Source organism: Nicotiana sylvestris, chromosome 2 (assembly GCF_000393655.2).
Source record: "Nicotiana sylvestris chromosome 2, ASM39365v2, whole genome shotgun sequence".
NCBI classification, from domain to species: domain Eukaryota; kingdom Viridiplantae; phylum Streptophyta; class Magnoliopsida; order Solanales; family Solanaceae; genus Nicotiana; species Nicotiana sylvestris.
In genome coordinates, this window is record NC_091058.1 from 77,559,185 (window position 1) to 77,585,742 (window position 26,558).

At 37.3% G+C, this 26,558-nt stretch overlaps 1 protein-coding gene and 1 non-coding gene across 3 annotated transcripts; one reads left to right on the top strand and one right to left on the bottom strand.

Annotated features, from left to right (window-relative positions):
- Nucleotides 1–17,313: 17,313 nt before the first annotated feature.
- Nucleotides 17,314–17,387, top strand: TRNAI-AAU (transfer RNA isoleucine (anticodon AAU)). The gene has a single exon. It is a non-coding gene; the product is annotated as a tRNA-Ile (tRNA).
- Nucleotides 17,388–18,740: 1,353 nt separating this feature from the next.
- LOC104211975 (calcium-dependent protein kinase 28-like) lies at nt 18,741–24,624 on the bottom strand. 2 transcript variants are annotated; one of them, XM_070168010.1, is made up of 12 exons: nt 23,749–24,624; nt 22,639–22,769; nt 22,484–22,525; nt 22,256–22,367; nt 22,074–22,182; nt 21,747–21,916; nt 21,050–21,176; nt 20,587–20,702; nt 20,380–20,487; nt 20,151–20,213; nt 19,588–19,761; nt 18,741–19,326 (listed from the first exon to the last, which is right to left on the bottom strand). In XM_070168010.1, the coding sequence occupies exons 1-12, from the start codon at nt 24,175–24,177 to the stop codon at nt 19,165–19,167; spliced, it is 1,743 nt and encodes a 580-aa protein (XP_070024111.1). In that variant the 5' UTR covers nt 24,178–24,624; the 3' UTR covers nt 18,741–19,164. The 2 variants fall into 2 exon arrangements, with proteins under 2 accessions (XP_070024111.1, XP_009759436.1); XM_009761134.2 differs by having other exon boundaries at nt 22,104–22,182; nt 23,749–24,622.
- Between the last annotated feature and the right edge of the window lie 1,934 nt (nt 24,625–26,558).

Consider the following 26,558-nt stretch of genomic DNA (forward strand, 5'->3'; position numbering starts at 1 on the left):
CTAGTAAATATGTTTGAACAAATCAAACAAATAAACAAACCACAAATTAAACAACCAATTATTTATGCATGGTATGTCCCATATGTTTCCAGAAACATGTCAAATCAGCTTATGGAAAAATCGTTCTGGAATACATATGGACAACACACAAGCACCAAAAAAGAAACAAATTAAGAAGAATAAAAATGTCATACTGTGTGCTACAACTATTATAGCAAATTGATGATACAACTTCCAATGAAAATAGACCATTTTTTAAATATTTAAATGACTTCTTGCAAGTAGCGAAATCAACTTGGAGAGTTACTTTAACAGCATCAATCAATAAATAAATACTATAATGATAATTTTACCCAGAATTAGAAGCAAAGCTCAAAGCCTATATATATATATATTATATGCTTTACGAGCTCCCAAGAGTCGCATGACCTTATACACAAGTTTCGTCTTTCTTTAATTACTGAGAGTGAAGGCAGTCACTCATTGTTTTCTTCCAGACTCTCTAGCCTCACAAGCTAAACTTGCATTTGCCTGATTTGGCCCCACTCCATTGCAATATATATGTGTTAGTGCCCCACTTTGGTTGGGTGGGAGACCATTTGTTTCTAATATGGCCTTTGACAATCGACATAACTTTTGGGACGGACAATTATCTATCTCTTGAGCTAGCCGAGTGATAGTAGGCTATATAGTTGATATTTACACCTTAATATGACTATACTTCGTTGTTGTTTTATAGATAAATTGCCAATAAAAATGCTCTAAATAGTGTTCTTTTGTTTAACAGGGAATATTATATGAGAGGAAGCAACATGAAGTAATTTGGAGGCGATAATATGAAGAAAAACGTCACTCGAGAAGTACCCGAACACAAAAAAGCATAAATGGCCTGGGCAAGAAGGCCACCGCGGTAGATTAACAACGTAAGGCAGAAAGGTCAGCATTCACCGCGATCGACCGCGGTTGACCGCGACCGTGGTGCACTGTTCACGTTGCTGGAAAGTTTGAGGACCAAAGTGTAAAATCGGGAAAACTTTTGCAAAACCCTTATATGCTTTAGAAACTCGCTCAAGATGGGGCTAAGCTAATTTTTAGACTACTTTTGGAGGTAAGAACATGAATGAGAAGATCAACCAAACATTAGAGTTTTTCTATCTCATTTTAATTCTTGCAATTTACATTATGAACAATTTAATAGTTTTCTCTTATTTTGTTATGAGTAGCTAAATACTTATCTAGGGTTGATGGAACCAATTGTTGGTTGAAGTTTTGACTCAAGTTGTTATAATCGAGCCGGATTTATGATATGATTGTTCAACTACATTTTGTATGGTGATTAATTGAATGGGCCCTTGATTAATCGTGTCTAATTACCTTATATTGCTTGAGAAAGAGTATTAGGTTAGATAGTTATTGAACAACACCACTTTTGGGTAATTGAAGAGATTCATTACTTGAACTTAAAAGTGGGTTTAGAGATAACAAAACATTGGTGGAATAGTTTGGAGTTGCACACATATTGTCAGCTAGAGTAGTTCGAGAGAATGCTCTAGTAAATTATTGTAGTTGATCGAGAGATAATTACGATAACCCATAACTCTTAATCCTCATAGAGTATTATGGCGAGATTATAGCAGAAGAGTCAAGACCTAAACTAGCAATTGAGGAAATCACTGCCCTAGACATTTTTTTTACCATTGAATTAACTTTGTTTTAGCGTACTGTTGTTTTTAATAGTAGTTGAAGTAGTTAAACAAAAACCCAATCTTTATTGATCAAAAATCTTGCATCTAGAGATTGATTGAGTTGATAATAACATTGCCGTAGAGTGTAATAGATAGGTTAGTTCCCTAAGGATTCGATTCCGAACTTAAAACCGAATTATATTTGCAGCGACCGCTTTGTTCTTTAAAAGGCATAGTTGGGCGTTATCAAATTTTGGTACCGTTGCCGGGGAGCTAACGGCGTTGTTTATTACAATTTAGAAGTAGTGTTAAAATTATTAGTCAAATCAATTTTCAAAGGTGTTAAACAATTTTCATTGAAATTCTAACGTTTGAACTATTATGGAATTCAGGTGTATGCCTAGAAATTCTTCGAGGACTGGAGAACTGCTTGAAGGACTTTCAGACCCCGAGAAAACATTCAGGATATTGAACCGTGCCAACAAGAGGATCCAACAACCACAACAACCACACCAGCTTGAAATTGACATGGGTGACGTAGAGAACGTCAACGGAAACATCAGGGATGAGCCAGATGACCCAAACTTCAGAGTGGTGGCACCTCTTGTGCCAGAAGCTGCACTTTATGATTGGGCTCAACCCACAGCTGACAACCTGGCAACTGCCATAACTGTGCCTGCAATTCAAGCGGAGACATTCCAGATCACCAATAACATCATGCTGCATCTGCTACAGAATAAAGGATTGTTCTCCGTGTCACACATTGAAGACCCTCAGCAACATTTGAAAAATTTTCTGTCAATTTGTGTCACTCAAAAGCAGCCAAATGTGACCCCAGAAGCTATCAAGCTATTACTGTTCCCGTTCTCTGTAACTGGAGAAACTCAGACTTGGCTGAATTCGCTCCCAGTCAATTCCATTGTCACCTGGGAGGAATTAGTAAAGCAGTTCCTGAATAAGTTCTATCCGCCCAACAAGACTGCAAGGTAGATTAATGAAATATTGCAGTACAAGCAGCAACCAACTGAGACCTTGCAAGAAACTTGGGAAAGATTTAAAGGAATGCTGGTGAAGTGTCCTCACCATGGCATTCCAGACCAGATGCTTGGCCATAGATTCTACATGGGGTTAGCTGATAATCTAAAGGCCAATGTGGATGCTTCAATTAGAGGTGCATTTTTGAGTAAGACATTTACCGAGTGCAAAGTCCTTCTTGACAAGATGTCCCAGAATTCGGGGTGGATGACTAGAGGTACAACACTAGCACCCATAGTGCATTCAGTTCTTCTTGACCCAAATAATTCACATGCAGAGAATATGGCCACACTCATGACTCAGATGTGTATTTTGACAAAGAAGATAGATGAGATGGGTACCAAACAGGTGCATATTGTTGACACGACAAATGGAGGACTGTGTACACCCTGTGTTAATCAGTCTTATGTGTGTTCATGGAGCGGAGAAGGTGAAAATCAAGGGGCAAGGGAAGATATGAATTATGTTAACAAATTTAGGGGTCAGATACAAAGAGGACAGCAGTGGAGACCGACACCAAATCAACAATACAGACCCAACATGCCTTAGCCTGGGGGCATTCAAGCTCAAGGCCAAATGTTGTTATACCACCAGAGACAACAGGGCTACCCACAACAGAACCAGCAACAGTTGACATATCAGCCACCTCCTCAGCAGCAAGATAACAACATGGTAGAAATCAGGGGGATGCTCCAGCAACTCATTGGGACAAATGATAAGATGTAAGAAAAGTTGGCAGTACATGATTCAGCTATAAAAACATTGAAACTCAGTTGGGGCAGTTGTCTATGGCTTTAAACAACCGCCCCCAAGGAACATTGCCAGCGGATACAAATATTAACCCCAAGGAGCAAAACCCGAATCAGCTGATGGCAGTAAGTCTCCGGAATGAGAGAGATTTAGACAAAGAGCAGGAGGTTGCACAAGCCAGCAAAGAGATTACACCAGCCACTCCAATTCTACTAGAGGTAGATGAACCATCAAATCTGACTGAAGTGGTGGTTGAACAAGGTCAAGATGAAAAGGGTAAGGCTAAGGTAAATGAACAAGCTGCAAAACAGCTAGTGCCTCTTGTGCTACAGAACCCCAACAGAGAGAAGCCAGCAAACAGTGCACAAAGGGTGATACCTGCACCATTCCCTCAGAGACTGGTAAAACAAAAGAAGGAAGATCAATACAAGAAATTCATGGAGATGCTGCGTCAAATTCAGTTGAATATTCCTTTGGTGGATGCCTTGAGGAAGATGCCAGGTTATGCGAAGATGATGAAAGACCTAATGTCACGGAAGTTTGATTTTCAGGACCTATCCACAGTAACTCTCACGCAGACTTGCAGCGCAGTAGTGACTAAACCGATGGCTCAAAAGATGTCAGACCCAGGTAGCTTCACTATTCCATGCACGATTGGGAGTTATGCCTTTGCAAAGGCATTATGTGATTTGGAAGCCAGCATAAATTTGATGCCTCTGGCTGTTTACACCAAACTGGGCATTGGCAGAGCTAGACCGACTTCGATGCTGCTGCAGCTGGCTGACCGCACAGTAAAAAGGCCTACTGGGATTCTTGATGATGTGCTGGTGCAAGTGGGGAAGTTCGTGTTCCCTGCAGACTTTGTTATTCTGGACTGTCAGGTAGATGAGAAGATACCTATCATTTTAGGTAGGCCATTTTTGGCCACTAAGAGAGCACTAATCGATTGTGAGGCTGGGGAATTAAAAATGAGACTGAACGATGAAAAAGTCATATTCAATGTTCAGCAATTTATGAGGAGACCCAGTGAATATGCTAATTGCTCTCTAGTGGAGGTAGTGGATGTGATCCTGCAAGAAGATGATGTGACCCTGACTGCTAAAGATCCATTGGAGGCATGTCTAACAAATTTAGAAGAAATGGATAGTGAAGGGTTAACTGAGTGGGTCATGATACTTGAAGGCCAAGGATTCTGGAAAAGAGAACCCCAGTTCGAGTCCCTTGAATTAGAAAAAAGGGATACACCTCCAGCAAAGCCATCAGTAGAGGAACCACCTAAGTTGGAGCTGAAGCTGCTCCCAGCTCACCTCAGGTACGTTTTCTTAGGCCCCGATTCTACTTTGCCTGTTATTATATCATCCAGTTTGCTAGATGTGCAGGTAGAATAGCTCTTACAAGTACTGTAGGAAAGCAAGACTGCCATTGGCTGGACCATGGCAGACATAAATGGTATCATCCCAGCCTTCTGTATGCATAAGATTCTCTTGGAAAAAGGGCACAAACCTTCCAGAGAACATCAACGAAGGCTGAACCCGATAATGAAAGAGGTAGTAAAGAAGGAAGTGATCAAATGGTTAGATGCGGGAATCATCTTCCCTATCTCTGATAGCAATTGGGTCAGCCCTGTCCAATGTGTGCCGAAAAAGGGGGAATGACTGTTGTGCAAAATGAGAACAATGAGTTGATCTCAAATCGTACAGTCACGGGATGGTAGATTTGCATGGATTACCGAAAATTGAACACAGCCACCCGGAAGGACCACTTTCCCTTGACTTTCATTGACCAAATATTGGACAGGCTGGTCGGGCGATCGCACTTCTGATTCTTGGATGGATATTCGGGGTACAATCAGATATCAATAGCCCCCGAATATAGAGAGAAAACATCCTTTACTTGTCTGTATGGAATCTTTGCCTTTCGGAGAATGCCTTTTGGGCTTTGCAATGCACCGACGACATTTCAACGGTGTATGTTAGCCATTTTCACAGACATGGTGGAGGATATTATAGAGGTCTTTATGGATGATTTCTCCGTGGTGGGAGATTCATTCGAGGACTGTCTTCACAACTTAAGAAGAGTGCTCAAAAGATGTGTGGAGACAAATTTATTGTTGAACTGGGAGAAGCGCCATTTTATGGTATAGGAAGGGATAGTCCTGGGACATCGAGTGTCCAGTAAAGGAATTGAGGTCGACCATGCTAAGGTTGACGTGATTGAAAAACTACCACCGCCAACTTCAGTCAAGGCGGTGAGAAGTTTCCTTGGGCACGCCGGGTTCTATAGGCGATTCATAAAAGATTTCTCCAAAATTGCTAACCCATTATGCAAACTCCTTGAAAAGGATCACCCCTTTATGTTTTCTAATGATTGCAGGTTGGCATTTGAGGAGTTGAAGAAGAGATTGGTGACTACACCCATCATTGTTGCACCCAACTGGGAGCAACAGTTTGAGCTCATGTGTGACGTAAGTGACTATGCTATAGGAGCAGTCTTGGGGCAGCGAAGGGGTAAACTAATGCACCCGATTTATTACACAAGCAGAATGCTAAGCGGTGCACAACTCAATTACACTATGACGGAAAAGGAGATGTTGGCTGTTGTTTTTGCATTCGACAAATTCAGGTCATACTTGATTGGCTCGAAAGTTATTGTTTACACTGACCATGCAGCAATTAGGTACCTGATAGAAAAGGAGTCAAAGCCACGCTTGATTCGCTGGGTTCTTCTGTTACAAGAATTCGATCTGGAAATACGTGACCGAAAAGGGACAGATAACCAAGTAGCTGACCACCTCTCAAGGTTGGAAGGAGCTGAAAAGAAGGTAGAGGTTGAGGATATAACAGAGACATTCCCGTATGAACAGTTACTAGCAATGACCATGGAGGAGGCACCTTGGTATGCTGATATTGCTAATTATTTAGCAAGTGGTATTATACCTTATGAACTCTCCTCAATTCAAAATAAAAAGTTCTTTCTTGATTGTCGGTATTACTATTGGGATGAACCTCTATTGTTTAAAATATGTATAGATAACATGATCCGGCGGTGTATCCCCGAGAAAGATCAACATTCTGTTTTGTAGGCTTGCCATGCTTCACCATATGGTGGACACTTTGGAGGAATTCGGACAACAGCTAAGGTGTTGGAGTTAGGCTTGTACTGGCCTACTCTGTTCAAGGATACCCATGCTTGGGTTAAAAACTGCGATGATTGCCAAAGGACTGGCAATATATCTCGTAGACACGAGATGCCAATGACCACAATTCAAGTGGTGGAGATTTTTGACATTTGGGGGATTGACTTCATGGGGCCATTCGTCAGCTTGTATGGTAATAAGTACAAATTGGTAGTAGTTGACTATGTCTCCAAGTGGGTCGAAGTAGTGACTCTCCCGACCAATGATGCAAAAGGGGTACTAGGCTTTCTAAAGAAAAACATTTTCACACATTTTGGTACCCCAAGAGCTATACTCAGTGATGGTGGAACCCATTTCTGCAATAGAGCATTCACACGGCTGTTGGAAAAATATGGAGTTCGTCATAAAGTGACCACCCCGTACCACCCACAATCGAGCGGGAAGGTTGAAGTGTCCAACAAGGAGATTAAAAGTGTCCTCACAAAAATAGTGAATGCAACAAGGACTGATTGGGCAAAGAAATTGGATGATGCATTGTGGGCATACCGCACAGCCTTCAAAACCCCAATTGGTATGTCACCGTACAAGTTGGTGTTTGGTAAGGCAGGCCACCTCTCAGTTGAGCTAGAGCATAAAGCATTTTGGGCATTGCGGTAGTTAAACTTAGACATAGAGACAACATGGACTAACAGAATCACTGGGTTATATGAACTCGAGGAATTCAGGTTCCAGGCCTTTGAGAGTGCTAGATTATACAAAGAAAGGATGAAATTAATGCATGATAAGCACATCTTGGATCGAAACTTCAAACCCGGAGATCTAGTGTTGTTATACAACTCGAGATTGAGATTGTTCCCAGGTAAGTTAAAGCTCTGATGGTCAGAACCCTTCAGAGTGGTGCAATTGTTCTTAAGTGGAGCTGTAGAGATTGAATCAGAAGATGGGACAAATAGGTTCACAGTAAATGGGCAAAGGTTGAAACATTACCTTGGAATGGCTGAAGAAAAAAGGGATAGAGTAGTAATCACTTTGGAAGAGCCCCAGTACGCGAATGAGGAGTGAGGATCAAATGTTTGCCTGATTCCTGTTTAGCCCAGGATATGTAGGAAACCTTTGAAGCAAAGGTTCGGTCAAATCTTTTTCAAAAAATGCTTCACACGGAGTACTCGGATGGGCAAAAATCGCTCGCTTTATCTTTGCACGAAAACCCTTCGTGTCTTCGGGCAAAGAGGGGCAGCTGTAAGCACGTGATTTTTGCCCTATATGAGAATTACTCCCAAAAAATTCAAAAATAAAATGATTTTTCTTTGGTGTGCAATTTTGTGATATTTTGAATAATTATTTGTATTTGTCTGTGCGTGTTTATTTGCTAAATTAATAAAAAATACAAAAATATGTCGCATTTTGCATGTAGGATTTAATTCTACAATTGTTAGTAATTAAATTTGTTTTACAAAAATTAAAAATTACAAAAATAGGCATCGTTTGCATTTTTAGCATTTAATGTCCAAATATACAATTTTATGCTTAATTAATACTTAATTGTGCGTTAATTGTTATTGGGAGTTAATTTGCGCTTTTATAACTTAATTTAGTTCTTAATAATAGTTTAAGTATTTTTATAATTTAGTTTTAGAAAAAATAAAAGAAGAAAAAAAACCTACAAAGAAAATAAAAAAAAAGTTGAAAATTAGAAGAGAAAGTAGTACACACCTGATAAATATTCTGGTATACAGGTGTAGAAATTAAGGGTTGAAGATTAACTAGCCTTTCAAAAATCTGAAAATTTCCCTTGGTTTCTGTCCGTTATTTTCGGCATTCCTGGATTTTATTTTGAATTTTTCAAATCTGTCACTGGGATTTTCGTTGACTGGTTATTGCTGGTTATTGTTGTTGTTGCTGTGTTACGTATTACGTTGCTGACTTTCTTCTTCTTATATTGACAATATCAGGTACACAACTGTAATTTTGGCATTTTGTAAGCTGAAATGAAGAATGGAGTGTTAAATTTTTAATTTAGTTTAATTTTTTTTTGTATTGTATTTAGGTTATTCATGTATTATTATTCTGTAAATCACTGTCATTTGGCATAACTAGGCATATTATAGCGACATATTAAATAACGCCTTAACCAGATTATTAGGAAATATATTTAAACCCGATTATTAATTAAAACTGTTTAATAATAAAAAATAGAAGAAATAACGTAAAAAATGGCGTTATTGAATCAGTTTGGCAAAAATTGACTAAGTTCCTTATTCATAAGGTTTTTCGTCAACGATAAGTTAATCGGAATCATGTAGTTAATTTCAGTTAAAACATGAATTAGTTTGCGAATCAAGTATTAGGACATGATGTGAATTAAAACAAAGTTAGTTAAGGTTAAATTGTTTAATTTTTTTAGAAATATGGTTTAGTAATCAAGTTTTTTTTTTCTTTCAATTTTCAGTATTTGTAAATAATTAGTTTCAATAAGCTTAAATCTTACTAACAATTTGAATTTTAATCCAACTATGGGATAATTATTTTTTTATTTTATTTTTCGACAATTCCATGTTGTATTTATGATTATAATTTTTATTACTTTCTGTTAATATTTGTTTTTCTCTTCTATTTAATATGTTATTTTCAAGAATGTAGATATTGATTTTATATTTATAGACAAACTTAGTAATAATAAAAAGGTAGTCATTAAAGGATATTCTTAAAATAAGGAAGGATTTCGCTAAAAATAAATAGATGTAAATAATACAAAAATTTACAGGATTCTCCAATCTCATTTATTTATTTAATTATTTTAAAAAAAATTACTTAGAATTTGGGATGGATTGTTTAGTGAATTTCACTTCCTTCCCCAAAGATAATGACGCGCTAGACTCTTTAGGCGCGATTTAATTAATTTTACCTTCTTAAACTCGGATGCGCATTTCATGCGACCCAAATCTAAATCCTAAAACATTGAATAAAAATGTGTTCCGGATTGCGGGTGCATTTCATGTGACGTAATCCAAAGACATGTTTTAAACGATGTTCACAATTTTTTTTTTAAAAAATAATAATAATAATAAAGTGGTAAAGAGTTAAAATTGGCACATCGGTTCATAATTGTATTAAAATCAGATAAATAAGCCAAATATGACAATTGAGCGACCGTGCTAGAACCACGGAACTCGGGAATGCCTAACACCTTCTCCCGGGTTAACAGAATTCCTTATCCGGATTTCTGGTATGCAGACTGTAATATGGAGTCATTCTTTTCCTCGATTCGGGATTAAAATTGGTGACTTGGGACATCCTAAATCTCCCAAGTGGCGACTCTGAAATAAATAAATAAATCCCGTTTCGATTGTCCTTTAATTGGAAAAACTCCTACGCCCTTCGCGGGGTCGGAAAAAGGAGGTGTGACACCCACCACGGCCGCGGTGGACCGTGGTCGACCACGGTGGGTACCAGGTATTTTAATTATTATTTTTTGTGTTTTTCTTTTCTCTTTTCTTCCTCTTTTAATTTCAAAACCCAAAACCCCCCCTCTTAAACCCAAAATACCCGATCCCCTCCCCCAAATTTTCAATCTCTCCCTCTCTCTAAGCCCTAACCACCCAAATACTCTCTTCTTCTTCTTCTTCTTTCCTCATACTAACATCTCCCACCTCCATTCCTCTCAACCATTCTTCAACTACGGTATGTTCCTCACTTCTTCCCTCTCTTTTATTTTGTATTGTGTTGTAGTTTATGTAGTTTTATATTGTGTTGGGATGTAATTGTTGGTATATTCGTTTTCTTCTTGTTTTTGCTTTTAAATTTCGTTTTTGAGTTTGATTGGTAAAAGGGCTGTGCGTTGCATGTTTGAAAAGGTATTTATTGGTGGGTGATTGAATGAAGTGAGTGTGGGGTGTGTGGTGTGGTAGTATACTTGATTGGGGAGGAGCTTTGATGTACACATAAGGGCTATATGTTTTTGGATAGTGCCCTGCTCACAAGGTTTTTGGAAAATTGACCCAATGGAGATATAAGGAGCTATTGTGACATGGTTATGGTGAAGTTTGAGTAATCATCCATAGTCACATATTTTGCGCACTCACTAATAGGCGTTTCGTTGTATGACAGGTACAATGAGTTCTTCCAGGAAGAGATGAAACACCGGACCCTCCACTAGCGGACTGGGAGGCTCCTCACGAGCTAGGAGCCAAGCCAGTGCACCTCAGTTCGATAGCACTCGGTTTGTATCCAAATCAGTGGAGGATAGATACAACAAGAAAGCAGCTAAGAAGTTGCAACCTAAGATGCACATTGATTGAACGACTTTGGAGGTGGAATGCCCCAATATGTTTAATGAGCTGATGCGGTGTCACCTGGACATCTTCTTCGAGGTACCGAAGGAGGCTAATGTTCAACTAGTAAGGGAGTTCTATGCGAACTTGCCAGAACATGAGAATGGGGTTGTGACGGTGCGCAACACCCCGGTAAATGCATCCCTTGACACCATCCTCAGGGTATACAGGCTGCCAGTGTTTAGGGGTGAATTTGATCCTTATCGTACTTTTAGCGGTACACGGGCCTTGTGGGGAACTCTTCTCGATACTATCTATGTGCCGGACGGAGAACACCTATGGATCAAGAACAGGATTACTCTCAACTCTCACTATCTGAATTGGGAGGCTAAGTGTTGGCTCACCATTGTCAACAGTCGATTGTTGCTATCCAGCAACACGACAGATGTTAATCTACCACGGGCATCCGCAATCTACTGTTTCATGTCCCATAATGATTTTGATGTGGCCCGACTCATCCATGAAGAGATGTTCATTAGATCACCTAAGCTAACTAAGGGCCACTACTTCCCTTCACTGATCACCCGGCTATGCCGTATTGCTCAAGTCCCTAAAGACCCTCGGGTTGATGGGAGATTGCCACTAAAAGCCCCGTTTCGGGCGAGAAAAATAGGAATTGGACGAGAGCCGGTGGTGAATGTTGATGACTCTGATGATGATTCAGCCGGTGGTGAATGTTGATGACTCTGATGATGATTAAGCCGATGATGATGATGATGCTGAGGTAGCTGCAGTTCCTCCTCCTCCGAGAGTTGATGTGGCAGGCCCATCACAGCCACGCCGGAGCACCCGTATGACAGCTTTGGAGCAGGATATGGCTGGGTTGCGTACCTCAGTCACTGATTTGGGTGCCTGTGTTGATGCGGTGGCTGAGAGGCAAGTGAAGCCGGAGAAGAAATTCTTGGGCTGGTTAAGAGGGCTGGGACGTGCGTGCAACGTGAACCCAGACACTGTCTCCGATCAGGAGTGAGCCTTCGGGGAAGTTCCTTAACCTCACTATTCTTTAAATTTTTAAGCCATGGGGACATGTCTTCATTTTAAGTGTGGGGTAGGGGATACTTCATTGTATGCTTGTAGTTGTAACAATTGACTGTTTGATTTTGCTTGTTTTGTCTTGCTTTGATTGTTTTGATGTAGAGTAATAGTTCATTAGGAAAGCTAAAATAGTAAGCGACTTGTCCCGATGACGGATCTCTTTCGGCGGGATTCTTGAGGGACTAAGTCGAAAAAAAAATTTGGAATATGGAGACTCTTCCTGATGACGGATCCTTTAGACAATTTTCTTGAGGGAAGTTAGTCTAGAGAAAAAACCAAAAAGATTTTTATTTTTTTTTTATTTTTAGGTAGTGTAGTAACTCCCCCTTGGTTTTTCTTTGGGCCACGGTTCTTTTCCAAGGGTTTAGCTTGAACCGGGTATAGGTAGTTTTTATTTATTTTTGTTCTTTTTAGTTTTTAGAGTAGGACTAATGGGCTACGAGCTAAATTCGAAGGAAAACCCTTAGCATTGATACACCTGAGCACAATAGACACTAGAGTATAACGCCTAACTTCATTGGTTGAATCCTGTTAGAGTGCCTTAAAATTGTACGTTTGTATCTAACTTGAACAATCAAAAGAGAATGTCTTGATAAACCAATCCGGAGTGAGTCATGTGCCATGTGTGTGTGAGTTTTACTGTGTTCCATGTTTCATATTTGATGCCTAGAACTTGCCCTGTGTGTTTGCAAAGCAAAATAGTAGTTTCTTTCAGTTTTAGAAGTGATATAGGCATTTCTTTGTTGAGTCAGACATATAAAGTAAACCCACCTGAATGCAATACATCTTAGTTAACCCCGTTGAGCCTATAAGCCTATTTCTTTGGCAACCACATTACGAATCTTACCCAATTATTTGAATAGTTTGCCGTTTGAACCCTTTTACCTCCCAATAAGCACTTGAATGATAGTGAAAATATGCAAAAGCAAAAGTGTGGGGTGGTGGTTTGATTTTTGAGTGGAACCATTGAGATAGAGAAAAGGTGTGGAATTTTGAAGCATAAAAGAAAAGGCAACACGAAAAAAAAAGTAAAAAATATGGGTTATAAATAAATATAATGGTTGATAAGTGGTGGTTTGTACAAATTGCACCCAATGGATGGGGATGTTTTAAACAAATGAGGTGGAGTGTTTGGTTGGCACAACTATGGTCTTTAAGTTTAATGTAATTGTATTAAAAGTGTTTAGGGAGGTTAGTCACTATATCTAAATATATCCTACCTGTCCCTTAGCCTACATTACAACCAAGTAAAGTCCTATTGATCTTAGACTGAATGGGCTCAATTAGTAAAATATTACACTACGGGCAAGCCTATGGTGCATCTTTGTGGCATGTGAATATTCTTTCTGAGAGTGAGTGAATTTTGTCTATCTTAGTTCCTACTTGTTCTAATTATCATTATATGTGGAACTACTCTCTTGTGTGATGTGAGGGCATGTGATTCACAAAGGAAAGGTAAGTCTTGACTCTTGTATATAGTAGTTTGAGTAAGTGCAAATGTTGCATGGTACAAAAGGTTTGACTCTTGAGGTAAAGATTATTCACTACTAGGTGCAACTTTTGTAAAATGTTCATGGTGTTAGTCATTAAGGGAAAAGCTTAGGGAAGGAATTTTGATGGAGTGTGGTGGATTGCTCGAGGACTAGCAATAAATTAAGTGTGGGGTGTTGATAGTAGGCTATATAGTTGATATTTACACCGTAATATGACCATACTTCGTTGTTGTTTTATAGATAAATTGCCAAGAAAAATGCTATAAATAGTGTTCTTTTGTTTAGCAGGGAATATTATATGAGAGGAAGCAACATGGAGTGTTTTGGAGGCGATAATGTGAAGAAAAACGCCCACTCGAGAAGTACCCGAACACAAAGAAGCATAAATGGCCTGGGCAAGAAGGACACCGCGACCGCGGTGAACCGCGGTAGATTAACAACGTAAGGCAGAAAGGTCAACATTCACCGCAGTCGACCGCGGTTGACCGCAACCGCGGTGCACTGTTCATGCTGCTGGAAAGTTTGAGGACCAAAGTGTAAAATCGGGGAAACTTTTGTAAAACCCTTATATGCTTTAGAAACTCGCCCAAGATGGGGCTAAGCTGTTTTTAGACTACTTTTGGAAGCAAGAACACGAGTGAGAAGATCAACCAAACATTAGAGTTTTTCTATCTCCTTTTAATTCTTGCAATTTACATTATGAACAATTTAGTAGTTTTCTCTTATTTTGTTATGAGTAGCTAAATACTTATCTAGGGTTGATGGAACCAATTGTTGGTTGAAGTTTTGACTCAAGTTGTTATAATCGAGCCGGATTTATGATATGATTGTTCAACTACATTTTGTATGGTGATTAATTGAATGGACCCTTGATTAATCGTGTCTAATTACCTTATATTGCTTGAGAAAGAGTATTAGGTTAGACAGCTGTTGAACAACACCACTTTTGGGTAATTGAAGAGATTCATTACTTGAACTTAAAAGTGGGTTTAGAGATAACAAAACTTTGGTGGAATAATTTAGAGTTGCACACATATTGTCAGCTAGAGTAGTTCGAGAGAATGCTCTAGTAAATTATTGTAGTTGATCGAGAGATAATTACGATAACCCATAACTCTTAATCCTCATAGAGTATTACGGCGAGATTATAGCAGAAGAGTCAAGACCTAAACTAGCAATTGGAGAAATCACTGCCCTAGACCTTTTTTTTACCATTGAATTAACTTTGTTTTAGCGTACTGTTGTTTTTAATAGTAGTTGAAGTAGTTAAACAAAAACCCAATCTTTATTGATCAAAAATCTTGCATCTAGAGATTGATTGAGTTGATAATAACATTGCCGTAGAGTGTAATAGATAGGTTAGTTCCCTGAGGATTCGATTCCGAACTTAAAACCGGATTATATTTGCAGCGACCGCTTTGTCCTTTAAATGACATAATTGGGCGTTATCACTGAGCTAGCTTTAAGGTCCATTTTTTATCAATATGTTTCTCCATTATACACTTTCCATTTAATAATATTGGATCTGAATTCTATCCACCGTTTTTAAGACAAAAAAACAGAGAACAATTCCCGGTTCCTCTTCTTTTTTCTGTTCAAAGGAAAGGTTGCATTAATTTCTTTGCTTCTTTCTTCTTCCTTCTCTCTTTTTTTCTTCTTTTTTGTTGATTGAAATAGATCGTAATCCTGACAAGTCATCCATATTTTTATTTAGGAAGTTAAAACAACCTAGCAGTATATAGAAGTAACCCCTCTTCATATAAAAATTGAATCCACCATCTTGAAGTTTTAAAATTGTCTGGAATGCTATTGTTATATTCATGAGTGGAACAACTACAATCTTCTCAATACATGATCGTATGGTAATTGCTCCAGCGTTGTGATCAATATGCAAATCACTAGGGATATAATATGTTAGTTTCCATTCTTATCTATTCTTGGAAATTTGTATATAGATAAAGTCGCTAGGGGTATATGTGAACAAAGTCCCATATGGAAAATCAGACAAGAAAAATAAGCTACTTAATTATAAAGAATTGTATACTTTTAGTTGTGTGAGGCCTATTGAGAAAAACTATGCGGGCTTAGCTCAAATCGGATAATATAGGAGGAAAATCAGAAATACCCAGATTTACAACTAGTAATTGAAAAATAGTCACAGTCTCAAAAGTAATCAAAATTCAATAAATTTTATATATAAAGATAAAATCTGAACAAAAACATCCTTAAAAATCAGAAAAAATTCCAGCATAATATGCCGAAGTTCGAATTTTTTACTTATGAGATTAATTCTAGCATAATGTGCTGAAGTTCTAACATAATATGCTGGATGTTTACACACAAGAACTCCATAATCCAGCATATTATGCTGGAATTTTTTCGTGTTTTGGAATATATTCCAACATAATATGCTGGAAATTTATACGCATGAGCTCCATAATTCGACATACTATGCTGGAACTTTTCATGTTTCAGCAAAACAATGGCTATTTTTTAATAAATTTGCAAATGATGACTATTTTTTAATTATTAGTTCGAAAACTGGCTAGCTCGTGCTATTTTCACTATCACGCCATGTTAAGAATATTTTGGACCGTTCTAGTCCAACAGCTAAATATCTTTATCATTAATATTCGAAACCCATTGTGGACGACTCTTATTGGATGATGTCTACCTAGTGCATGTCCACCGATTCATGAGTCGACCAACAAGAATTTTCCTTCAAAGAAATACTAAAATGCTGTTTGAACAAATAAAAAAGAGACAGAAACCGCATACTATTGAAAAAAAGTTCTTCAAAAAGAGGGGGGGGGGGGGGGGCACGGCCATGTCACCATTTGTTTCTGGAAACCTGTCAATTCAGCTTAAGGAAAAATGGTTCTGGAATCCATGGACACACATACAAATACTACTAAATAACAAAAGAAGGAAAGGAAAAAGTCATACAGTGTGCAACGACTATTGGCAAATTGGTGATGCAACTTACAGTGAAAATAGACCATTTTTCTAGTATTTTAAGGACTTACTTATTGCCCATTATGCATCGACTTGGGTGAGATACGGTTAAAGCATAAAAAATAATTCATCCAGAAACAAATACGTCAAAAACAGTTCCAATATGCTTTACGAGCTCCCAAGAGTCATTTGACAAAGAAATTATTGATCTGAGGGTTGTGTCGAAATAGATGTGATATCTTTATTTTTAATTAATAATATCGAGTTCAAGCTTTGAACACTGAAAAAATTCTGATAAAGAGTATTTTTCGGACGTTACAAGAAGATAAAACCTTAATCGGATCCAATTAACTTCGTCCTTTTTTATATAGAGAGTGAAGGCGTCACTATCTACTCATATTTTTTCTTCTACACTCTCCAGCCTGACATTTTAGACTTGCATTTGTTTGATTTGGCCCCACGCAATTGTAATATTGATCTCTTACGTTTCTCCATTATGTACTGTACATCTCTCTCTAGTTGATTTAAATTCTATATATATATTGATGGTCTATTTTATAAAGTCGACCAATAATTCTGATTTAATATACGTAGATTAAGAATATGGTAAAAAGTGGAACCAGGTGCGTCTTTACTTTAAACCCTATTCCCTGATTTCCCTCACCTTTTCATAACAAATTATCCACTTTGATTTGCTTCGAGATTTAAAGTGTTTGAAAATTTATATTTTTCGGCTCGAAGAAGTGTTCAGAATAATAGTTTACTGAAAAGTATTGCGTAAATAGTTACCATTATTGCTTTATGACAAGAAAATGTCTTTTTGACGGAGATATGTAGGAGACAAGTATATGTCTTTGTGTCTTATTGTACAAGGTGAGTGCACTAGGCGTAGTGGCCCATTAGCTCAGTTGGTTAGAGCGTCGTGCTAATAACGCGAAGGTCGCAGGTTCGAGACCTGCATGGGCCAAAAACTTTTTTGTTTTAGTTGATTCATTTTCTGCAGATTCGGTTGTCATATCAACCACATGCGGCGCAGGTTGTTGAAGAATGTATATATGGATGGCCCATTTAGGTGGAAAAAGCGACGTGACAAATGCAGTTATTTGAACCTTGCAAGAGGTTTTGTACTTCATTTAGCAGCTTGCTTAGTTGCGCCAAAACAACTACTGTTAGTAAAAGATAAAGCCCATACTCACAAGTAAAGCGACTTGATAAACTTTGTTTATCTATTTGGGCAATGTTTAACTGCATCGTATAGAATTGTTTGGTTAACTAATCTCACTTTCATAGTATGATTACGTTACTCTGTAAAAGCCGGACTACAAGTGTTATCTGATTTCTCTAATTCCTCAACCAAAACATAACAATTATCTTACCTACAAGCAAATCCGACGATAAATGCGCTATTATCTACCACTAAAGACGAGATCAAATGAAGTCCTCGTTTACTTAAGACTTCTTTTAATCGTTTCAAAATGCGCTATTATAAGCACTTCGTTAATTGTTTAGCGCTAGTATTTCCTAAAGAAATATTTCTTTCGAAATTATAACTTTGAATTCAAGGAAAACTGACTATCTGAATGCATCCTCTACGTAGCATGAAATTTCAACATATAATTCTAGCTAGGCTCAATAAACAATTTAGAATTCCATATTTTGAATCTCGATGTAAAGTACCTCTATGCTAAAAAGATTTGTTTTTTCCGCGTATACTAACAAGTTCATAAACAAAGAGTAATGCTATGTTCGTGGATCAAAATATATTTATCGAAAAGGAAAAGTAGAAGAGTGGAGTATTGACCATGTAAAAGATGTGGCAATTTAAAAATTGATGAACGGCTTTCTTTTATTATTAGGGAATTGCAGCAACCAGCACTCCACTCTAGAATATGCTTTGATACAAGTGAACTATTTCCCACTATATACCACAATATTATACTTATGCTATCCACTGATGGTCTATTTGAAATCTTCTAACTGGATATTCACGTTACGATAACACAAAGTTATGTAATAAAACATCAATTTCTCAGAAAGATAACTTATTGAAAAACATTGGCGCGCATGTAAACAAGATCCAATATCAAGTCTTATATTTGAAAAGTAACAAGACACGTGGTGGAATTAAAACAGTTTAAAATAGTCTCGCGTGCTGTTGAATAAAGAGATTGTTCTCTTTAGATAGCATTATCTGCAACAAACTCTATAGACCAAAATGATTCTCAGGCTCATCTCCCTAAACATCCGTATTTACTATACTATCTTTTACTAGCTTCCGACGGTTAATGTGAAGTTTCCTAACATGACAAACGAGGTCTCATGAACAAATATTTTGATAAAGCCGATTCTCATTGATGATATAATCTATAATAATGACATAGTATTAATTACACTATCAAAGGGAAATGCATAGACTCAGGACAGGGGAAAAGAATGTACACTAAAACGACCAGAATACAGATATTGCTGCTGGTTGTTTAGAAGAAGCAATTTCAAACCAAATACCTTTCTGGATTACAAAGGCAAACTCTGTGGGAACCGCGCTTGGCATGGCGGCCGCTGGCTACACAAGGCCATTGGGCCAAAGGTCTCTGAAATACCATTCATCTTAGAGACCTCTATATAGAGAATGGCAGCAGAGAACAGCACATGAGAACACGTAAACCAACAGGAACTTCCACCAAAATTTTCTCACGGAGGACTTTCACTTCTCTAAACACTCACTTCTATGCACCTTTACGAAGCTAACTTTTCCGAGAGCCTCTAACAGTTGGACTAGTCACCATCCGTGAACTCATACTTGCAGTTCTTAGAAGCCTACGAAATTCTGACAAGCTTATCTTCCCATCTTTGTCAATATCTGCTTCTTCTAGAAGTGGGTCTATGGAGCCCTTTAGGCCGGTATGCTGCGTGAACATAACCATCATGTAAGTAAATGTCAGATATGCCACAATTTGGGGCTAGCATATCCCAACAGAATATGCAAACTATCAATATGGAGGATCCACACTTTCAAAGATCAATGAAAGATTTATGTGCTTAATAAGTACAGTATAACCATGTAGCTTAGCAACTCTTATTTCTTTTCTTCTCGCCTTTTTCTTTTGGAAGAAGCATCGGAATACCACATTGTTAACCACTTGAAGTAGAAAATATGACATACTAACCATTCTAAGTTCTTCCGGAGTTATGAATCCATCTCTATCAACATCAAATTTCTCAAAAGCAGCTTGCGATCTTTCCTGCCATTTTGTAGAATTATGCTCCTCCAACTGGTGGACATGTAAAGTGGCTGCGACAAACTCCGGGAAATCAACTAGCCCATCTGTGTTACTATCAATCTGCCAATCAATGAATAAAATGCTTCAGGATTCTGAATTGTAGAAGAAACCATGTAGTAGGAAATGAAGAAATGTATATGCAGAAAATAAGAGCATGGACAATTGTTGAGTAACCCCTCAGATCATCACATGGATTCATGAGCCGGAATCACAGTACTGCTATGTGACATCAATAAGAGCATTAACAATTTTTTTCTTTATATCATTTTTTATGGCTGTTTGTGCAATTGTCCGATCCTTTCCTATCTCTTTTGAGAGAAGTAGGCACTAAATTGGTTGGTAACATATTCCAGCTTGAAGCCACATCAGGTATTACATAGCAATAACTTAATCATTCATCACATGTCCTATTGCAGTGCTATACTTCATTCTTAGATAAATGAGTTTACCGCTTGAAGAATCTCAAGAACCCGTGACTCTTTCATCTTCCAGGGAAGATCCTTAGCAAGGGCCTGCATTAGAATTGAATGTCATAAGCCATAACTTAGATGACAAAAGGAACATAATCGTACACAACGCTTAGCAGAAAGACAGAAATCTACGTGCTCGTGATTTTAGCCAGATACTTAGAGAACTGTACAGGAAAAAACTAACTAGACTATGAAAGATTGGAAATACCTGTCTCATTTCTTCAAGGCTAATGACACCATTTTTATCCACATCAATTGCAGAAAACTGATCCCGGACATCTGCCAGTTCCTCCTCATCAACTGTGCTAGCCAATGCCTGCCAGGTAAGGAAATTTCATGAAGTTAATGTTTTGTACATTTTGTTTTGACTTGGCCACAAAAAGGCCTAAGAAAATAACAAGCTATGAAAATTTACCCGTAAAGCAAACTGTTTTAATCGACTGTATTTGACAAATTGTCGCATGTTGGATAAGACGGAGATGTCCAGTGGAATCTCAGATGCATCACCTCCTTCGCGAACCCATGGATGAGCTGAAATGTTTGAGGATATCAGTTTGAAACACGTAGTTTGTTGTATCAACAATTTAAGGTGATGACCACCAGTAACATCTAATTGATTAAAAAAACTGTGAAAATAGGCATATCTGAAAGTTGTTCAATAAGTTATCAAACATGGAAGATATTTAGCCAAAACTGATAGCTATAATGGACATCCAACACCGAACAGTGCTGATGAAGAAGTAGGTTACTCAAAACTGACAAAATCAGTGTATGAATCTTTGGACCTTGAGCTACTCCTCTGATGAATCATGCATTGTCATAGTAAAACTTAAACAGCACTTAAGAAAGTTGTACTAGATCAGAGTACTTTTACTTACATAGGGCCTGGGCAGCAGTAAGTCTAGCACGAGGATCCTTCACCAACAATTTCTTAACAAAATCTTTAGCACTGTTGCTTATAGTTGGCCATGGCTTACGACGAAAATCAGGCTTGTTTCTTAGTACCTTTTAGTAGTAGAACCACAGTTAGGAATAATAGTAAATCAGCTAAAGCACAATTTACTAAACATGAGAAAGAACAAGTTAAACCTCTCAAAGAAATAAATAACACTTTTGAAAAAGATTGTCTTTAAGGAAATATCAACCAAGCCAAACTTATTCAAAGAAATATCAATAGCTTCTGTGGACTCAAAAGAGAACAAGAAAATTTCAGATTCTAGAAATTTTGATACTCAGTATACATTGCAGGGCAGGATACTCAAGAACTAAACTAAATAAGCAATAAACTGCACAGGAGATCGCATCACCAGACCATACTGCAAAGTGCGAATGGAAATTCTGAAGTTTTAAATGAAAACTTAGCTAATTAAAAAGAGACTGGAAATTTTAATCTTCAGTCAAACATGAAACATACTATGCAAAGGTCAACAAGCAATGGTAAACATGCCGAATATACAGTTCATTTCTACTAGAGCTTAGAAATTTTAATTCATTTCCAGAACTTATAAAGAAAAGACACCCTTTGAAATGTTAACCAACTGCAGAGATATTAGAATAAAAATATTAGCAGCTCACCTCCTTGAATATGCCATCCTCTGTTTTATCCCAGAAGGGCCGACGGCCACAGAGCAAAATGTATGTAATAACACCAATGCTCCACACATCTGATTCGGGTCCTGATCTACGCTTTAATACCTCTGGCGCTACGTAATATGCACTGCCAACAATATCTTGGAACTTCTTCCCTGCATTTATTGATTTTCAGTTATAACTCTTTACTATCTGAGGAAAAACTATAATACGCTACACCATTGATGACTAGCAGATTTATGAAGAAGATTACAGACCATAGCATTAATGAGCTTTTTTTAATAAGCAAAATGAGTTTACATTAAAATTTACCACCGAGTAGATTTACGGACATCCAGCTACCTGGTCTTATGAAGTCTGAAAGACCAAAATCTGTGGCCTTCAATGGTGAATCCTCCTTTGGAGATTTAAAGAGAAAATTCTACAAGAAAGAAACATGTGTAAGAAAAGCAACATGTAGCAACACAAACAAGCCAACATAACTTCTTGCAGACCTCAGGTTTCATATCACGATGCACCAAACCATGTAAATGACATTGAGCCGCAACTTTTAGCATCTGACGTACAACTGTTGCTGCATCTTTCTCGGCATAACGGCTGTCCTTTCTGATAAAAGGAAATTATTGGTAACTCATATAAGTATTCTTCTTAACCAGATATAAAATATAGAGCAGGCACTACCACCCATGAATGATTAACTAAACCTGGTTCATGCTACTTACTTGGCCAAAATGCGGTCCAAGAGTTCTCCACCCTCACATAACCTAGAGGAAACAAATTTGAAATCTATTAACTCACCAGTGGATAGCGTGATCAATTATAGAGAAAGGAATTAGGACCCAAGGAATCAAAACAGAGCTCTAATAACAAAACTTACTCCATTACTATGTAGACATAGTTATCATCCTCAAATGCATTATTGAATTGAACCACATTCTCATGACCGGATAAGGCCTTCAATATCTTGACTTCTCGTTTTACATCCTCAACTGCAATCGGAAGAACCATCTGCAGTAATTCAGGAGTTATGGTATAGTTGAACTATAGTAGATTAGAACAACATGAAGTTCAAGACAAGGTAACTGAATATGCAATTGTACTAAAACTTAACAAGTATCCAGAAAAGAAACATCAGCCCCATCATTACAGAAGGGCGATCACATCTTAACTGGTGTGAAGAGATTATAGGAGACAAAGCTGGAAGAACCTTTCACCAAATGAAAATTCCATAAAAGTCAACAAAGAAAAACATAGTTGTATCAGGCATTAATAACCAAGATTTTGTGCAGTCAGTCACAGACAAGTCCATACCAAAAGAAGCTACTGGTGCCTATTGACTAGAAACCAGCTCTTTTTAAACCAGGTCAAGGAAGCCATTCCCCATCAAGGTTGTACATAATACTAACTGCAGCATCATTCATGGAAGGCAAAGGTGCAGCGCAATAGATGTTTCTCAGCATGTGTCAAACTCAGAACCACAACCACCATTATTAATAAACAACTAACATACACCTATAGGTTTCGAGATATATGTCTATTTGCAGGCGCAGCTTTATCCTCTAACCATGAATAACAGTTAACAATAGCTTAAGTTGGTATTTCAAATTTTAGCAGAAGATACAAAAGCTAAGCAAAAAACGAAAAAAAACAAGAAAAGATGCTAAAGCTATTTACATTAGTGATTGATAGATATTCTGGTCTATGAACGTAAACCATTTTGAGTATCTCTGTTAGAATGCACAATAGAACTCAACTATCAGTCAATCAAGACATTTGAAAAAGAGATTCAAAAGAAAGTCGTGAACCCATAATTAGGATTTAACAGAAACGTCTCACAACTCTGACAAAAATTTCAGACAATATCCCAATTTGATGCACAGCATAATTCCATAATAACTTAAAATTCCAATAAAGTCGGATACAAAAATAATATTTTTTGGTATAGAAGAGGACGGGCAAAATGGAGACAAAATAAAAAGGGTAGAACCTTGTTCTTCTCAATTCTCTTGACAGCGACGCGATCACCATTAGACTTGTGGGTGGCAACGTAGGTGTAACCAAATTGGCCATGACCCAACAACTTGCCAATGGTAAACCTCTTATCAAAATCTTTATCAAACCCAAAATCTGTTCTTTTCCCACAAGGAATAACCCCACTCTTCTGCCTCCTCCCATTATTGTGCTTCTTAACATTTTGCTGAGAATTTCTAGGTTGTTGTTTTTGGTGTTGGCTTCTGTGGTTATCTTTAACTTTCTGTTTATTGCAATGAGACCCTTCTTGTTTTGTTGATGTAATTGTGGATGTAGAAGGTGGATTGGCTGTGTTCCTCCGGACATTCACGGTGGTGGTGGTGGTGGAGGGGGTGTTGCTGTTAGAACCACTAACTTTTGAGCTGGAAAAACAGTTATTACCCATAATTGGGATATGAATATAAAACCTCAATGTTTTTGGAGAAAAAACCAAATCATCAGACAATTGAAGAAAGATTATGGATATAAGGAGAGAATTATATTGGGGGAGGAGAATGTGAATGTAAGACAATAATAAAAGAGATTTAAGAGGAAAGTTATTAGAAGGAGAAAAGAGGAAAACGGGAAGAAGGAGAGGGGAGATGAAGATGGACCATGGTCAAAACAGAGACTTTTGGAAGAAGAACCATAAGCCCCTCTTATTTTCAGTTTTATGGAGGGAGAAAAAAACTGATAATTTTACCCTTTGATATTCTTTTTTGTCCTTTTGATTTTCTGTATTTTCATTTCTTTATTATGGCCTCTCTGAGATTAAGAAAATAGACATGAGGTTTTTGGTTTTTTCCTTCTGGAATTAGGAGTCTGTTCCCCTCCCTCCTCTCTCTGGTGTTTATTTTACACGCACGTGGACTGGTTCTGTACGAGGGGACTGCTAAAATCGGCAAGTTCAGACTGTGAATGTCGGGCGGCCTGAATAACATGGGAATATAGTAAGTACGTTTAAATTTTATAATCACATACAAATTCACAGTTTTGAATACTAATAAATGTGCTTCATTTAGGTACATCTTTTAAATATAATAAGTCTACCTGTCCATTTATGAATTATCACAAATTTAGATTAAGTTCATAATGGATGTGCTGAAAAAATCCAAATACAATGTTAGATGTGTGTGAATAAGTCTCACGTGAAAAGTTTAAAAAAAAAAAATTAATTATAAGGTATTGGATACTCTTAATGCATGGTATGAGATCTTTTGAGAAACGGTGTGAAAATGACCCAAAATAAATAATATCATACCTTATTAAGAATATTTTTGGATCATTTTAACCCAAAAATTAGTATTAAAGATAATGGCTTGACGAGATGAGTACGAGAATGGTGGAGTGATGACATAAGGTCTTGTTTATTGTCTTTGCTAGTCTATAGCTTCAAAGACGAATACAATATATAATGTCTTTGGGTGACACGGTTAATCTCCAAAGCATTAAATTATAAACATTCTCAAAGGTTGGGCATTTAGCTGTTGAATGCTACAAACAAAAAATTAACCACCACTAAAATGACAGAAACCACAAGCATTTTTCGCATGCAAAAACCCTCTGCGCCAACAAGATACATGGGGAGTGGAACAATTTATTTGTCTCAACACTTTTTTTAGACATTTGTGCTACTAACTAATTAATATTATTTATACATATGTTGTTACCTTTACAAATTAACTACTCCGATTCGTCTAACTATTCATTATTTTATATGGGGGGTTAATGTGGATGGTTTTATTAATTTCTCTCAATTTTTTCACAAGATTACACTATACGTGTTGATTTTTCAATTCCATTAACGCAAGAAAGCTCTTAATGTAGTATCAAAGGGTTCTAAAAATATTTTAGGTTGTGGGTTTAGCTAGCATCGATCCCTGATAGTTCCCTCAATGAACTCATAAATAGATTTTCTCAGTTAAATAAATAATAATGGGCATTATTAGTTGAGCGTAACCATCAAATTACGTATATCTGAACATTTTAAAAAGGGGGAATAAGTCTGTTATGTGATATGCAAAAAGAAGTTTGCCCAACTAATGAAATTAAATTTTTTAGTGTATTAGTCGACTAAACTATTTCAAACAAAAACACCATCTGTTTCATGGTGGGTAAACTAAAAACCCAAACAAAACTGTGTAAATAGTGTGGTGAGAATGTTAGGAATGCCTCTATCTTTAACCAAATTTTTTGGATTCGAACCTTGAAAATAAGAAACATTTAGATATATAAGAAACATCCATAACTAGTGTACCTACCATACAATACGTAAATCCGGATTAGTTTATTTAAAACTAAATCTGGATTAGTCAGGTCAAGAAATTTCAAATTCCGAATAATTTTAAAAAATTGTATGTAAGCTCAATCCTAGAGACTGTCGACAAGAGGACGATAAGGGATATTGTAAGTTGATGAAATGTTAGCGATATAAAGGTGATTGTGTTGGACTTTAAGCCATTGGGCTTTAAAGTAGAAGAAGTGTGAATTGGAAATGGAGGGAAATAAAATTGAGGGAAAATGAAAAATTTGAAGAAGTTAACTTTTGTTTTGCACTTTATCCCTCATTGGTGAGGGACAACCACATTTGTGTGTTTATATATAGAATCACTTCTTAAAACTCTTAAAAGGAGTTGAAGAGAATGAACCCTCGCGCCGTCGCCGTCGTCGCTCGCTCGGCTCGGCTTTGGCTTTGGCTTTGGCAAATGATCGATAAGATTATTTTTTGGACAAAATTTATTTAATTATTTAATAATTAATTAAATGCCAAATCACTGCTGAAAATAC

Excerpts from the sequence above, each read along its gene's own strand:
- LOC104211975 (XM_070168010.1), bottom strand. The coding sequence starts at position 24,177 with ATGGGTAATAACTGTTTTTCCAGCTCAAAAGTTAGTGGTTCTAACAGC. Across the intron at positions 22,368-22,483 it reads TTGGACCGCATTTTGGCCAA|AAAGGACAGCCGTTATGCCG; the intron begins GTAAGTAGCATG and ends TCCTTTTATCAG. Across the intron at positions 21,177-21,746 it reads AGGATGGCATATTCAAGGAG|GTACTAAGAAACAAGCCTGA; the intron begins GTGAGCTGCTAA and ends TACTACTAAAAG.